This window comes from Miscanthus floridulus, chromosome 17 (genome assembly GCF_019320115.1).
Source record: "Miscanthus floridulus cultivar M001 chromosome 17, ASM1932011v1, whole genome shotgun sequence".
Taxonomy (NCBI): Eukaryota; Viridiplantae; Streptophyta; class Magnoliopsida; order Poales; family Poaceae; genus Miscanthus; species Miscanthus floridulus.
Window position 1 is genome coordinate 26,597,109 of NC_089596.1, and position 14,867 is coordinate 26,611,975.

The following is a 14,867-nucleotide window of genomic DNA, read 5'->3' on the forward strand; positions in this document are numbered from 1 at the left end:
TCTCCTCATCTGTAGCTTCGACAGAGCCACAGACTATTCCTACAACTTCAGTCCAGGCACCTGCGACAGCTCCAGCTTCAGTAGCAGTTGTGGCTCCTCTTACCACAGTGACAGCTTTAATGCCACAGTGTCAGGCCTCCACTACAGCTTCAGAGTCTCAGCAGGCCGACCGTGCTACCGAGTCCACTTAGCACCAGACCGTTTCACCTCCACTTCCAGCGACCGAGGGTCACGCCGAGTATGCTTCAGAGGTCAGACAGCTATGAGTTCAGAGTCAGACGAGGAGGCCCTACTTGCTCAGTTTGAGGTGACACTCCGCTCCTCAACGTCCGACTCGTCTGCTCCTGTTCTACCGACAGACCTTTAGGTTTTGGTGCTTGACGCCAAAGATGAAGAGGGAGCGAGTATGTAGACTTAGGGGGAGTGTGTGAGATGGTCTCATTCTTTTGTGTATGATACTTCATACATTCACGTTTACTTTCATGCATTGTATTATATATGTGTTTGCTCTTGTGGTGGTTTATGTGACATGTGGTCCTCTCTACTTCATATTTATCTATGTCATGTCACTGGTATGTCATGTCACTGGTTTTACTCCGATTCAAATGAGCTTTATATTCCGTACTCGTTCTTAATTCATATCATTTGAGTACATGTTGTGGTCTTGGTATACATGAACTTGTTCTAACCTCTTTGATCTTCTTGTCACAAGTTCATGCAAACCAAGCAAGTTGAAAACCTCACCCATCTCTTTTCAAACATACTCGAGGTTATGTTGTCATCAATCACCAAAAATGGGAGATTGAAAGCATCTATGCCCCTAGTGGGTTTCGGTGATTAATGACGACATAAGATTATTGTGACTAACGTGTGTTTTGTAGAGGTAATTTGAGTTAGATCACGATAATGGTGACTGTTTGGGCAATCAATGGTTTTCATACCCCTATCGATGGAAATCGTTTTGGTTTTCAAAGGATGGACGACAAGGTTAAGGACGGACTAGTTCTAAGCGTCGTTTGGCGTTGAGAGACACTTAGAGTAGTTAGGACTTTGTTTTTCCTTTGGCCGTACTATAAAGGGTGTATGAACTAGTAGCTTGACCTAGGTGAGTCTAATGTGTTAGGTGTGGTGCACACTTGTCAAACTTAGCACTAGGTAGCTCAGGGATGGCCCAAAGATCAAGTGGAACAAACCCCATTCACAAAGTGTTTGAATTGGAAGTGATTTAAGGGGTTGATTTAGCTCTGGACTGTGTTTGTCATTGTGGTCTAGACCATGGTGAAGAGTCTGGAGGACACATGGCACTTCTAGGAAGTCTCTCAGGCGTGCGCATGCTCTGGACTGAGGTAAACAGGGCATCCGGACCATTGGTTCCCGGTCCGGTTGGCTAGGGTATGCTTCAGGCCATCCGGACTCGGTGAACAGTGGCCTGTCCAGACCATCGCTGAGCTGGGTCCGGACGGGTACAATAAGGTTACAGAGAGGGAATTTGACACCGGACTCGGCCCGGTTGGTGGAGTCCGGACCATGGTGAGGGTCCGGACCCTCCAACGGTCGACTCTGACACAGTGCTGGCACTGTGCCGTCTGTGAGAGTCGGACTGAGGAGTGTTGGTCCAGACCACCCGCTGTGTTCGGTCCGGAGCACTCGCAGTGAACTGTACTTGACTCCAACGGCTATGTGTCGGAGTAGGGAGTATTTATACTTCTCCTACTCGACCAAGGAGGTCCTCTTGCTCATTTGTTCAGCCGAGGCAACCATTTGGAGTTCAAAGGAGAGCAAGTGCCTAGTAGGGTGATTGAGATTTGTTAATCCAAGATTAAGGACCTCATTAGTGCATAGGGAGTAGCAAGTGTGCATCCACCTTTCTTATTAGGCTTGTCATGGTCAAGTGAGAGTTTGTGCTTGTTACTCTTGGTGATCGGCATCACCTAGACGGCTTGGTGGCGTTTGGAAGCTTGGTGATCATCCGGTGGTGATTGTGGATGACCCAACTCATCTTATGAGCGGTTGTGGGTGATTCACCGCGTCGGAGCGACGAAGAATCAGCCCGTAGAGAGCACTCGGTCCTTGCGTGGATCGAGGGGGAGCCATACCCTTGCGCGGGTGCTCAACGAGGACTAGTGGGAGTGCCGACTCTCTGATACCTCAGTAAAACATCGCCGTGTTCCTTCCCTTCTCTTTACTTTGAGCATTTACTTTTGAGCACTTCAATTCATGTCTTTACATTCCTAAAATTGACATGCTAGAGTAGGATTGGAACCTAGGGTGGAACCTAGGGTGCAAAACTTTTGTGCGATAGAACAACAGATAACACTTTTAGGCACAAAGGGTGAAATGGACTAAGCGGTAGGTCTTAATTATTGCAAGAAAATTTAGATTAGCCCAATTCACTCCGTCTCTTGGGCATCTTAATCTTTTCACCTCCCTCATAGATGCCTCTCTCTTTCTAGCCGTCGGATCGCTCGTCGTGAGCCGTCCAAAATTCCCCCAACTAGTGTAAAAAAAATTTCTAATTTTAATTCCCACCTGCTTCTTCTTGAGGCTTCAACTTGTTTCATTGGAATGGGCCCATAGTTCAAAGGTACAAAACTAGACAGTAAATTTGATTCAATCTCAAACACGTCCCTATAGACTTTGGGTAACGGAAGTATATATGCTAGACATAGATATGGGACCTAGCTGTATGTTAATCCTAAATTTCTATTTGGAGCGTTCAGCTGAAGTTATGGGAACAACAAGGAGATGGTACCCTTGTTTGTCAAAAAAAAAAGGAGATGGTACCCTTGTATTTTGGAGCGGTCAGCTCAAGTGATAACCCTTGTTTGGTTTAGGGTGATGCTTATATAAAGTTTTGTATTAGTAGAAGAACCTCATGATATGCTGTTCAGTACTATTAAAATTGGTGTTAAGTAATGCACTCAATTCAACCTTGTAGCAGACGCTCTTTTAATACGTACATCCTGCCTACTGGGACTTGTTTGAGCATGATACAAGGGGGTTGATCCTGACTACTCAGATCAAATCAGATCAAATCTGAGTAGTCAGGATCACAAAAACTACATGCATCAGTGTCAGGCGACCGAAGGTTGTAGAAGTCTTGAGCATCTTTGACTGAATAATTAAACTCTAGACCCACGAATGGCATGAAAATCGGCTCTCCTGGCCGATTAACCGAGGTTCTCAGTGACTGCTTGACGGGGCTTCCTTCCAGAGGAGCCACCCATGAATCTGGTCAATGTTTGCATCTTTTTCTGCAGAGATTTATCTGATACAATCAATCAATGAGAACTGAAAAACACTAGTACTCAAGTTCATCCAGTGTATCGATTTGAAATACATATTGAATCCTGGAGAAATTGCCTCAAGCGAATCTGATCTCCAGACAAACAAGCGAACCCAGCTTCAATTAACCCTGGATGCAGAGCGGCACACTTGTCCCTCGCCATTGACAAACAAATCAGACGAGATCTCTGCTTCACGGAACTGACTGACTAACGATGTCGCCTGGAACGCCGCCTGCAGTATTAATTGTCGGCACCGTGGATCTCCCGGCGAACTTCGGTCCGCCGACCCTTCCGCCCTCGAAAGCTCCACTAATGAAGCATCGCGGGAAAAGCATGATATCCATTTGTGGCAAAAGCATCAAAGAAAGAAGAAGAGCTCCTCTGGGACATGGTGGAGAGTACATCTGTAAAGGGCCGGGTTGAGCTCCTCCTGATTCCTGAAGTCTTCGACGGTAAGACTACGACCCTGTGCGTTTTGCGTTCTTGCTGTGTGGAGCAGGATTCGAATTTTTGGTTGATTCGTTTTCTACTCGCGGACTCGGAGTCCGATCCCAAGGAGTAGCTAGCTAGTCCGATCCAGCTGGGCCGTCGTGTCCGATCTCCCCGGGCGCAATCGGCGCATGCAGGCCGGCCTATAAAACCTGCAGGCCGCGGCGGCGTGGAATTTTAACATACTCCAAGTTATAAACCATCTGCTGCTTGTCGTTGGCAGCACTACGCATCAGATTATCGATCTCCGTCGGCACGGCAACGACGACCAACCAAGAATCACAAGATCGATTAGGCCGGAGGAACGACAGCGCGCGCGCGGCGGGGGAACGAGAACGATGACGGTGGAGACGGGGTCGCACTGGCAAGCAGAGGTGGACTGGGCCTGGGTCGACACCGCCGCTGCGGCCGACGCCGACGACGACCACCCCCACGTCGTCGTGTCGAGGATCAAGGAAGGGACGAGGAAGAGGCTGTACGAGCACGGCGAGGGCGAGCTGGACAGGGAGATGGACAAGATGTACAAGCGCGACTACTGGGAGGACCCGGCCTACGCGCCCCTGCTGGAGCTCTCCGGACTGCTCCTCGCGCGCGCCGAGGCCATCGAGTGCTTCAGTGAGCGCGCGCTCAGGGCCACCGATGCCATGCTCGCCCAGCGGTGGCAGGAGTGGGAGCGCCGTAGCAGGGCTGCTGATGAGTCGGAGCCGGCCCGGGCTGCCGACGCCGGCGAAGGTCGTCTGTTCTGTTCAGGGGCGGAGGACTCGGTAGGGCAAGGTATGGCAACTTCGCCGTGGATCTCTACCTGGATTTGCCGGCCAATCGCCCAGCCTAGTGCTGCGAGCCACGGATGCTATATCTCTAATTGTAGTGCCTTCTACTCGTCTCCTCTCTCCTTAATACTTTTTTCTCATTGTTGTTCCGTTTAGGTATAAATAATTTGGTTGGTTAATTTTTTGAGTACAATAAAATGGTTAACGTTAGTATTAAATAAAAGATGCATACAAAAGCAAAGGGAACTAGTGGTACATATATGTTGCAATTAGCAAAGATTGATATAAAGATTATTTGATATTTGTGCTCCTGTACCAATATATAAGATTATTTGATATTTGTTCTCTCATACCAATTGTGCTCTTAAATCATTTCGATTTTCAATTTTACTTTTCTATTTTTGTTATCAACTTCGCCCTACCTTAAATTATTTCCGTCCTCCGCCGCTGGTTCTGTTTCTGGAGATCAATCGTGGACAACCTAGCTGCCCTGCTACGCTATTTTCTAGGATGATCTACAAATACTACTGCTACGAGTAGATAGGATCGCAGTGCTGCATGCATGCGCATGTGTACGTCAGTACGTGTATATGTCACAAAGGAGATCTAATTTACTACTGCAGTAGTATTTTGTTTGTTATTATGTTTTCATTTTGCATCCAAGTTCCCAACCAATACAACCCGATTGTTTGGTCCTTCTTACGATGCCACATCTTTGATATTTTTTACGGTTTTTATTTATTTGATGGCACATTTAGTTTTACAACAATGAATTAAAGTGTTCACTTTGTTACAGCTTCATTTGACACAGTTCCACTTCACCAGTAGAGTTTTTTTATTCTTTAGCTACAAAAGCAGCTTCAAAACAGCTCCTCCTAGTAGACAAAAAGAACGATAAAACTATAATGCCTTTCTCTTTTTTCATGTTCTCATATTTCCTCTTCTTATTTGCTTGGCCAGGGTCTTATCTTCTTGCTCGATCTGCTTCTTCACCGATAGCCCGTGCGCGCCCGGCGGCCGCGCATGCCTCGGCAGCTGCGCAGCCGTGTTCTTGCAACCGTGCCTACGTCCTTGCTAGAGGCAAATCCGACCTTTGACGCATGCCGTGGCCCACGATGCAAGATGAAGATGAGAGAAGCTACTACTTTTAGCTCTATCTCTCATCCGCCCCTTATAAGAGCAGGTTTTCAGAAGCTCATCATGTGGAGCCATTTCATTTTCACCCATTTGGCACAAACACAGCTCAAACAGCTCTAGGAGTTGGTGGAGAAGCTGTATCAAACGAGGCCTACTTCAACACAGCTAAAACTTAATCTATGCATTAAAGGTGCTACAATTATGCCTCCATCTACAAATGAGTGCAATTCTAGGTGTATTGTTTGTTAAACTACCCAAATTTATTGTTGAAAGGATCGAAATTTCGCCTAGAGTGGGATGAATAGGCACTCCTAAAATAATAAAACTTCCAGTGGATATCAGGACCAGAAATTCCGACAGGTAACGTGAAATTTCAAGTGGAAAAGGATTACGCCTATATAATCGATTCTACTTGTTACCAAAAGGTTGATAGGCATGTAGTGAGTTGATTCCTCGCAAAACCTACAACAAAAACACAAAGAACAAGTAGATCGGGGTGAATCTCCCAAAAGTAAACATGAACAATAAGAACATAAGAAAAAACAAAGGATACACCCGGTTTGTTTACCGAAGTTATTCAAATTCACCTCCGTGAATCCTACGTCTTCGTTGAGGCGCTCCCAAGGGAATGGGTCTCTTTCAACCACTTTCATCGCTTCACTGCCTTGATCTCTTCCTTGTGGAGGTGGGATCATGGCCTTCACAAACTTCCCATAGCTCACCACAAGCACGGAAGCTCACCGGGCAACTCCTTGCTATCTAGAAGGCTTCACCTCCAAGAGCAACAAACGCTACACCAAAATGCTTTGACAAGAATCACAAGTGCTCAAGGGTGGGGTTTGCTCTCTCTTGCTCTTGCTCTTGCTCCCTGGATGTCTCAACCCAACTCTTTGGATGTCACAAGAATCAAACAATCCTCGTTAAGAGGGAGAGAGGAGATTTCAAATGGCCTAGAGAGGTGTTCTTCTCAAAAGTGTGTGAGTGAATGTGTTAAGAGTGTGTGAGAGAGTCCGAAAATTCCGGTGTGGGGGCCCAAAAATTTCGGCAGTGATGGAGGCTTCTGACCCACCAGTGATTATCAGATTGGGCGTAAGTGTTGCACCTCTAGTTTTCCATTCCCTCTTTTAGCATCTCCTGCTTGATGGGATGCGACCAGAGGTGGCAGTCCAATTTCTCCAGCATATGGGCAATAAGCAAATTGGGATACGGCATGGTAAAACACTCTTCTTTCCATATTTAATTATGCGAGCTTGAGGACTGAATGGCGTGAGGATTTCCATGTTCATGAATTGGCTTGCTCAAACTGCAAACTGATATGCTCTAGTGAAGCTGAATAAAGAAATAGAGAATTTAGTCCACACTTGAATAAAGAAATTATCACCAGCGCACCCTGCAAAACCGATATTGAATTGGCTTGTCATTTTCAGAGGATAGTAGCATCCCGAACTGGCTTGCCATCCTGTACTTGCTGAATGCTGACATTGCTATGGCTTTCAGTAGCCATTCGTTACACCTTGCTCATGATCAGTTGTAGCTTGGTACTGTTGTACAGGAAGGAATACTAGCTGAGTTAGATAGTTGTTTTTTCTGTTAGAAAGATGTTCCGAACATGTATTAGAATGTTCAGATATTCAGTTCATCAACACTTGATGTTGCTTTTTGTTGATTCAGAAAATGAATGTTGACATTATGGTATTATAAAAAAATTACATTAGCGATATAAATACTTGCTAGTGACATCCATCTACATAGGTATATAAGGTTCCGGGAAAATATGGCACACCGCTCTAGTTGTTTGGTTGTTGTCTCTTGTCTCATGAGTTGCTAGGGTAGTAGGGTGTGCTACGCCGTTTGTTGTTGTTTTAGTGTGCTCAATGCGATGCATTCCTGAGCAAGCTGTCGTAGTTGCTTAGGATCTGTTTCACTGTTTGATTGCCTGTATTTTTTTAACCCCTTATCCAGGGCCCTACAGTGTAGCTCATCCGTTACCTGCACAAGTCCATATGTAGACTAACACTATTCCAAAGCAAACCCAGCCTGCATCCCACTATCTGGCCAAATCCTGTGTATTCAGCTATGCACACTTCCTACTACGCCCGCTCTGCAGCCCAAGACACGGTCTAACCACTTATAGGAAACCAATCATATATATAACTGTACAACTTCCTGTACAGGCAAACCAAATTGTACCAAATTGTATTGCCTTGTCCAGGTTAACGGTATTCTGCGTAACATCTAATACAATGCAATACTAATGCGAGTAATCAAACAAACCCTTAATAGCTGAGAGATCGTTGTGTGTCTTTTGCTCGATTTTCGTTATAAATTAAGGGAATTGTCTTCTTGTATAATAATATTAAGGTTAAATAAAATCTTTCACCATCCTTTTGTAAGAAACAAATAATGTTTTATACTCCCTCCGTTTTAAATTTTTAGTCGCTCTGATTTTTAAAAAAAAGAAAATAAAAACGACTTATAATTTAGAACGACGAGAGTACTAGTCTAGTTTGGTTTGGTCAGTTTAGTCATACAGTTATAAGTAAGCTTGTGTCTTGTCATTGCCTTTGGTGATACTCATTTTTTAATACACGGTGTTCGAAACTCTGGGCATGTTCGGCTAGCTGGGTCACCCAGTGGGGGCACTGTTCACATGAACCGTGTCTTTCAGTCAGAACAGTATTTTTCTTCCACAACAATTTAGCTGGAACAGTATTTTTGCTTATTCAACCAGCCTGCCGAACAAACCCTCTAGCTTCATACTTTCAGTAACAGGGGTGTTGTATTTGGTAAAACAAAAAAGAATTTTTTATCAAATAACGGACCTGAAAATGTACGAATGGGACCTTTGGTGTTTACAGAGACAAACGGCATAATAGCAAATGACAAAACAGTTAGACTGAGATCCACCTTGTTGGTCAGAGGCCGTCCATCGCGGAACCAACGGCGGATGCTCCTTCACGCGGTTTTGAACACTTCAGCCCCAACGATTTGTTCGGTTCGTCGACGACAGACAACCTCCATTTCCCACATTCCACCCCCTCTCTCCGGTCCCTCTTCTTCCCGTCCTCCGCCACACGCCGCCGCCGTCTCCGGACAGGAAGGAACGGGGGCGGGAATATGATGATGACGCGGGCCCCGATGGGGCCGATGGAGGGCGCGGCGGTGGACGAGGTGGTGCGCCGCCTCGTGGAGGGCGGCCGCGGCGGTCGCCAGGTGCAGCTGTCCGAGGCGGAGATCCGGCAGCTCTGCGTCGAGGGCAAGCGGGTGCTCCTCTCCCAGCCCAACCTCCTCCGAATCCACGCCCCCGTCAAGATCTGCGGTAATCGTCGCCGTTCTCTTCCCTATCTGTCTACCTGGGCGATGCCGCCTAATTCCTTCCCCTTTTCGTTTGGGCCGCCGCCTGATTCCTCCGCTGTCTCTCGTCGTCGTGGTATCCCCGATGTGGATTGGGGAAGGGTAATTTGGTTGTGCTATTTTTGGTTTCGTGGAGAATTGCTCAGTCATGCTTGGATTTCGGCGACGCGGGATAAAAAAATGTTGTTTGATAGGATTAACTCATTGGTGCCATGTTTTCCTGTCTGCATTCCGTACGTGTTACGTTTGCAGCCTGAGCCCTGAGGGCATGGGAATGATTGATGGAAGTATGGATAAGTTGGCGGGGTAATGATGTGTGATTAGGTACAAGGGAATAGCCCCTTCTCTGTTCTATCTTCCAAGCCTAATCTAGTTAGGATAACGTTTTGTCCATATATCAATATATTGCTCCTTCATTTCCACAGAGAACCTGTATGTGTAGACTCTGTTGAGTTCGGTGAACTGACTTGTGAGATTGAGAATTGTGTTGACATGAACACAGCAGTTCTCTTTTCATACCATGTATTTGTTCTATAAATATAAATTCTTGTACATCTACAGTCAAAACAATTCCGCCTTATCAGTTGTGGTGTCCTGCAGGTGATATCCATGGCCAGTTTGTTGACCTTCTGAGATTGTTCGATTTGGGTGGTTATCCTCCAGCTTCAACTTACGTATTCCTCGGAGACTATGTCGATAGAGGCAAACAGAGCTTGGAGACTATATGCTTGCTCCTGGCGTACAAAATCCGGTACCCCGAAAAGATTTTCCTGTTGAGGGGGAACCATGAGGATGCGAAGATCAACAGAGTCTACGGTTTCTATGATGAATGTAAGAGGAGGTTCAATGTTCGGCTGTGGAAGATATTCTCCGATTGCTTCAACTGCCTGCCCATTGCAGCGCTCATTGATGACAAGATATTGTGCATGCATGGTGGTCTCTCGCCCGAGTTGACTAGTTTGGACCAGATAAAGGATATTGAGAGGCCTGCTGAGATTCCTGATTATGGTCTCCTGTGTGATCTGCTGTGGTCTGATCCTAGCCCCGATGGAGAAGGGTGGGGGGAGAGTGACAGAGGTGTTTCGTGTACGTTTGGTGCAGATAAACTTGTAGAGTTTTTGGAGAAGAACGATCTCGATCTTATATGCCGAGCTCATCAGGTTTGTGAAAGTTCATCTTCTATCCTGCTTTATTAATTATATTCTTGGTTCTCTGTGAGCTTTACCTGACAGTGCTGTCATGGCCCTAGGTGGTTGAAGATGGTTATGAGTTCTTTGCACAACGAAGATTAGTGACAATCTTTTCAGCTCCAAATTATTGTGGAGAATTCGATAATGTCGGTGCTCTATTGAGCATAGATGAGAGCCTAATGTGTTCATTTCAGATCCTGAAGCCAACTGATATGGGTCCACCCAATGCAAGAAAACAAATTCCAAATAAGGTAAATCAGCTACCTTCACATAGGAATATAGGATTAGTGTTCAGCTATAAAGCTACAAGTTGAATCATTAGAGATCAAATGTTTGTTATAGTATTATCATGTTAGCTAGAGGTCTAGAACCCATGCTTCACGCATAATGACATAAGGGAAGAGTATTTGAGACTCCAGCTATCAGCTGATGCCAAAAAAAATGAATTCTTGAGAAATACGATGTGTGCAGGATCTATTATGGTTTGCTAATTCTAAAGCTTGCAATGCCTAATAAATTACATTTGACACCATGACCCCATCACTGATGCTTATTCATTAGAAAAGCTTAGGGATGATTTCCTTCCATTAACAATCTCTTCTGCTAATACTTGAATACATAAGGATGGTGATGAAATTATTACCAGATATTATTTAATGAACCTTTTTCCTGAGATAACCGCTTCCATCTCGTCAACCTCACGACATATCCTCTAATGACAATATGTTGGCATTTGTCACATCTGATTAGCAAAACTATTGATTCTTGAATAGCGGTAGGCTTATAGAAAAAATCTCCTGCAGAGTGTCCTAATTGTTCACTTGTTTAGTCAGAGAACGATAGGGGTTAGTAGGTTTCTGTTTGAGTACTCACCAAAGACCTAATAGATCAAGATGCTTAAGTAATGATATCTAGGAGTAGTACAGCTCACGTTGTTCTGAATAGATCAGGGGTTATAGTAATATCGGCAGAGTTTGCATAGATCATCCCTTCTGAAATTGTCTATGTAGATGAGCTAACCAGTGACCATCATATAGCTACGTGTGAACCACCCAAGGTGCAAAGAACAAATGACTCCCCATTGGATAATTTTAATGTACTTTACGATACTTGTTTATATTCAAACAAAACTGTACTTTCCGCCAGGCGTATGATTTGAAGGCAAGCAAAACTGATTACACCACTCTGTCTCCCACTTTACAGCCAGCAAGAGGGTGAAGCCTTCGACCAGCATCCAATACTTTTCAGCATCATGATCGTCAGTCAGCTCAAAGGGGGGTGATCTGTTGTTTGGATAGTTGGATCCACCAGGGCATGGCATTAGACATCCATCAGCCAATCCATCCCCTTAACCGCCCTTTACTCAGGCGTCTTGGGTGGTGGTGGTGGCTTGGCTGTAAAGGATATTATTCTGTACAGCATTAGGTTGGATTCAGCACACCATCTGTTTTATTGTTCTTCCTGCCGGCCGGCACAGGACCTCATTGGCAGCATGACATCCACAGTAGATGTTAGTAGTCTCTATTTGTTTTTTCTTAGCTGTGCCATGCGTTGTTTTTGTGCGTGACTTGATGTATGATGTTTTTTTATCATATCTTTGTAATATGTAGATGTTGCAGGAAATAGGTCTGCACAAACGTTGTGTCCATCAGCAGTACCGTTCATTTTTAACCTTCCTTTCGTTTATCTTGTGGGCCTGGAAGATGTGAAGCTGCATGCAATGCAAGGGGAAGATAGCGGTGACCACGGGCAGGTAAAAGGAGACGTTTAGGGCTTGATTGGTTGCTTTGGTGAGGGGAGTTGGGATGGAGCTGGTTTAGGATGGTGAGATGCATATTCAAGCCGTGTACTTAGTCGTGTTTGGTTGTCTTTGTTATTGATCCAGTATGAGATAAGATCTTGTTTGGTTGTATGTACGGATGAGAGTTTTGAGTGTATGACACATGTGTTTCTACGCTATGCCTGAATCGTCATCCTGTATGTCGAGGGAAGTGGAAATTGAGAAGATGAAGTCGTGCGGGATAGAGGAGGATAGATGAATGAAAAGATACAGGCGAAAGGTGCGAGGAGAACAACCAAACACACCGTATGAATAAGGTCAGACTTCAAAATGGTACGAAGACTGTCTAATTCGACATACCAATCACGTCCTTTAGTGGCGACGGGGAACAAACGCGAAACAACGTGTATCGGGTTGCACTGCGAATCCGCGATCGGTTTCCGGAGCAAATTGGACGAACCCAATAAGCAGACACTAATCTATGTTCAGTTTTGGAATCAAGTGCTTGTTGTTTCTGGCTCCTGAAGACGAAATTTCGTACCAAAATCTTTTTTTTCCAGGTGCATTTACCTAACCCGAATTCAGAGGCAAATCCTGCGCAATCGGTGGATGCATATTGAAAGGTTGTTTATCTAGTTGTTGCATTTTGATTTAATTGGCAATCACTAGGTTTCTACAGGATTTAATTTGCAACTAGGTAGCATGTCCGTATGTTGCTATAGGATAACTAAATCTTTTATACTGAAAACGCACGGACGCACGATAAGATAACAATACTGTTAAATTAAATACCGACGTCAAAGTGACATTTAATTCAAAAGGCAAAGTTCATAAAATTAACACAGTCTTAGAGAGCGCGACGTCGCAGGCTCACAAACTCTACTGTATAGACTTTTTGTGATACGGCTAAGATAATATTTTATATCGGCAGAAAGAATTCTACGATATCCATTTTTTCATGCGTTAATAAATCCATGAATAAGTTCCGTTGCATCTCCATATAATCATGTACACACAGGTTCGAGTATATATGTAAATAGGTTCGTGCCCGTGTGTTGCTATGGGACAGCGAAACTTTTGTACTAAAAACACACGGATCACACGATAAGATAACAATATTGTAAAAGTATATGACCGACGTTAAAGTGACATTTAATCCAAAAAGCTAAGTTCGTGAAATTTACACAGTCACAGAGAGCGTGGCGTCGCAGACTCACAAACTCTACTGTGTAGATCTTTCCGTGATGCGGCTAAGATCATTTTTTATACCGGCAGAAAGAGATTTCCGATATCCATTTCTTTCGTGCGCCAACAAATCCACGAATAAGTTCTACCACATCTCCATACCATCCTGTACACGGCGCTGACAAGCGAATTAGCCACAACTTATGTAATTAGTTTTATAATTAGCTCATGTTTAGTCCTTCTAATTTATATCTAAAAATTCAATGTGTCAGAGACTAAAGTTTAGTCCTGGGATCCAAACACCCCCTAGCTCTCGACTCCTGCTGGCTGCTCACTTATACCACCATGCCTATGTGTCTGTACGTATATACTCTAATGTCAGAACGTCTAAGATGGTCTTTATTGTCCACCTTTTGAAAATATCATAACTTTAAGGTTGTCATTTGTGTATGCTGTAGGATTGGGATGTTTTGCACTGATCCATGAGGGTGTCCATGAGAGTCAAAATTTTTTATGCCATTATGATGTCTAAGCTTACTAATTAGACGGAGTCGAACTTAATTGTTAAAATATTTTCAACACTGCTTTCATATACTCCATCTGTCCCAAAATAGAATCTATTCTCGCTTTCCAAGAAGTTAACTTTTTTTTAACTTCGACCAATTATATATAAAAGAATATTAATATTTATAATACATAATTAGTATCATTACATAGATCATTGAATATATTTTTATAATAAACTTATTTGGAGATATAAATGTTGCACGTATTTTTTACAAATCTAGTCAAAGTTGAAAAAGTTTAACCTGCACGTATCCCATAACGACTTATATTTTAGAGCAGAGAAAGTATATGCTAATGTGAGTAGTCAATTAGAAGTCGTGATGAACACAACAATACTTTTATATTATATGCTAATGCTAATGGGAGCACGAAAAAACATAGGAGAATGGACCTATATACTAATGGTGGGAATATTCGTTTAAGAAATTGCAGAAGGTTCACCAGTCTCACCATATATAACCTGCATGCATGATTATTATTTTTCTTCCATACATGTAGCCTCAGATGATCGATTTGTTTTATTCAAAGCAGGCAGCGATCGCAGGGATGACAGTTTCTTTTTCTATCGCGCGGGGTATCGTACGACCGGAAGGGAGGAGCAACCCAAAAAAAAGTCACACAAAAAATAGTCTTACTTTTGTTCTTTTTAGTTGTAGAATATTAATATTTATAATACATAATTAGTATCATTATATAGACCATTGAATATATTTTCATAATAAACTTATTTAGAGATATAAATATTGCACGTATTTTTTACAAACCTAGTCAAAGTTAAAAAAGTTTGACCTGCACGTATCTCATAACGACTTATATTTTGGGGCAGAGGAAGTATATGCTAATGGGAGTAGTCAACTGAAAGTGGTGATGAACACAACAATACTTTTATATTATATGCTAATGAGAGCACGAGGAAACGCAGGGGGATTGACCTATATACTAAATGTGGGAATATTCGTTTAGGAAATTGCAGAAGGTTCACCAGTCTCACCATGTATAATCTGCATGCATGATTATTGTTTTCCTTTCATGCATATGGCATCAGGTGATCGATTTGTTTCCTTCAAAGTGGACGACGATCGTAGGGATGACAATTTCTTTTTTTATC

At 43.6% G+C, this 14,867-nt stretch overlaps 1 protein-coding gene across 2 annotated transcripts; it reads left to right on the plus strand.

Moving 5' to 3' along the window:
- Positions 1–8,696: 8,696 nt before the first annotated feature.
- LOC136516492 (serine/threonine-protein phosphatase PP1-like) lies at positions 8,697–12,151 on the plus strand. 2 transcript variants are annotated; one of them, XR_010774078.1, is made up of 5 exons: positions 8,697–9,002; positions 9,638–10,197; positions 10,287–10,478; positions 11,431–11,737; positions 11,838–12,151. XR_010774078.1 is itself a non-coding variant. In XM_066509896.1 (4 exons), exons 1-4 carry the CDS (start codon positions 8,801–8,803, stop codon positions 11,443–11,445), a joined length of 969 nt encoding a protein of 322 aa, XP_066365993.1. In that variant the 5' UTR covers positions 8,697–8,800; the 3' UTR covers positions 11,446–11,850. The 2 variants fall into 2 exon arrangements, 1 of the variants encoding a protein (XP_066365993.1); XM_066509896.1 differs by having other exon boundaries at positions 11,431–11,850.
- The last annotated feature ends 2,716 nt before the right edge of the window (positions 12,152–14,867 follow it).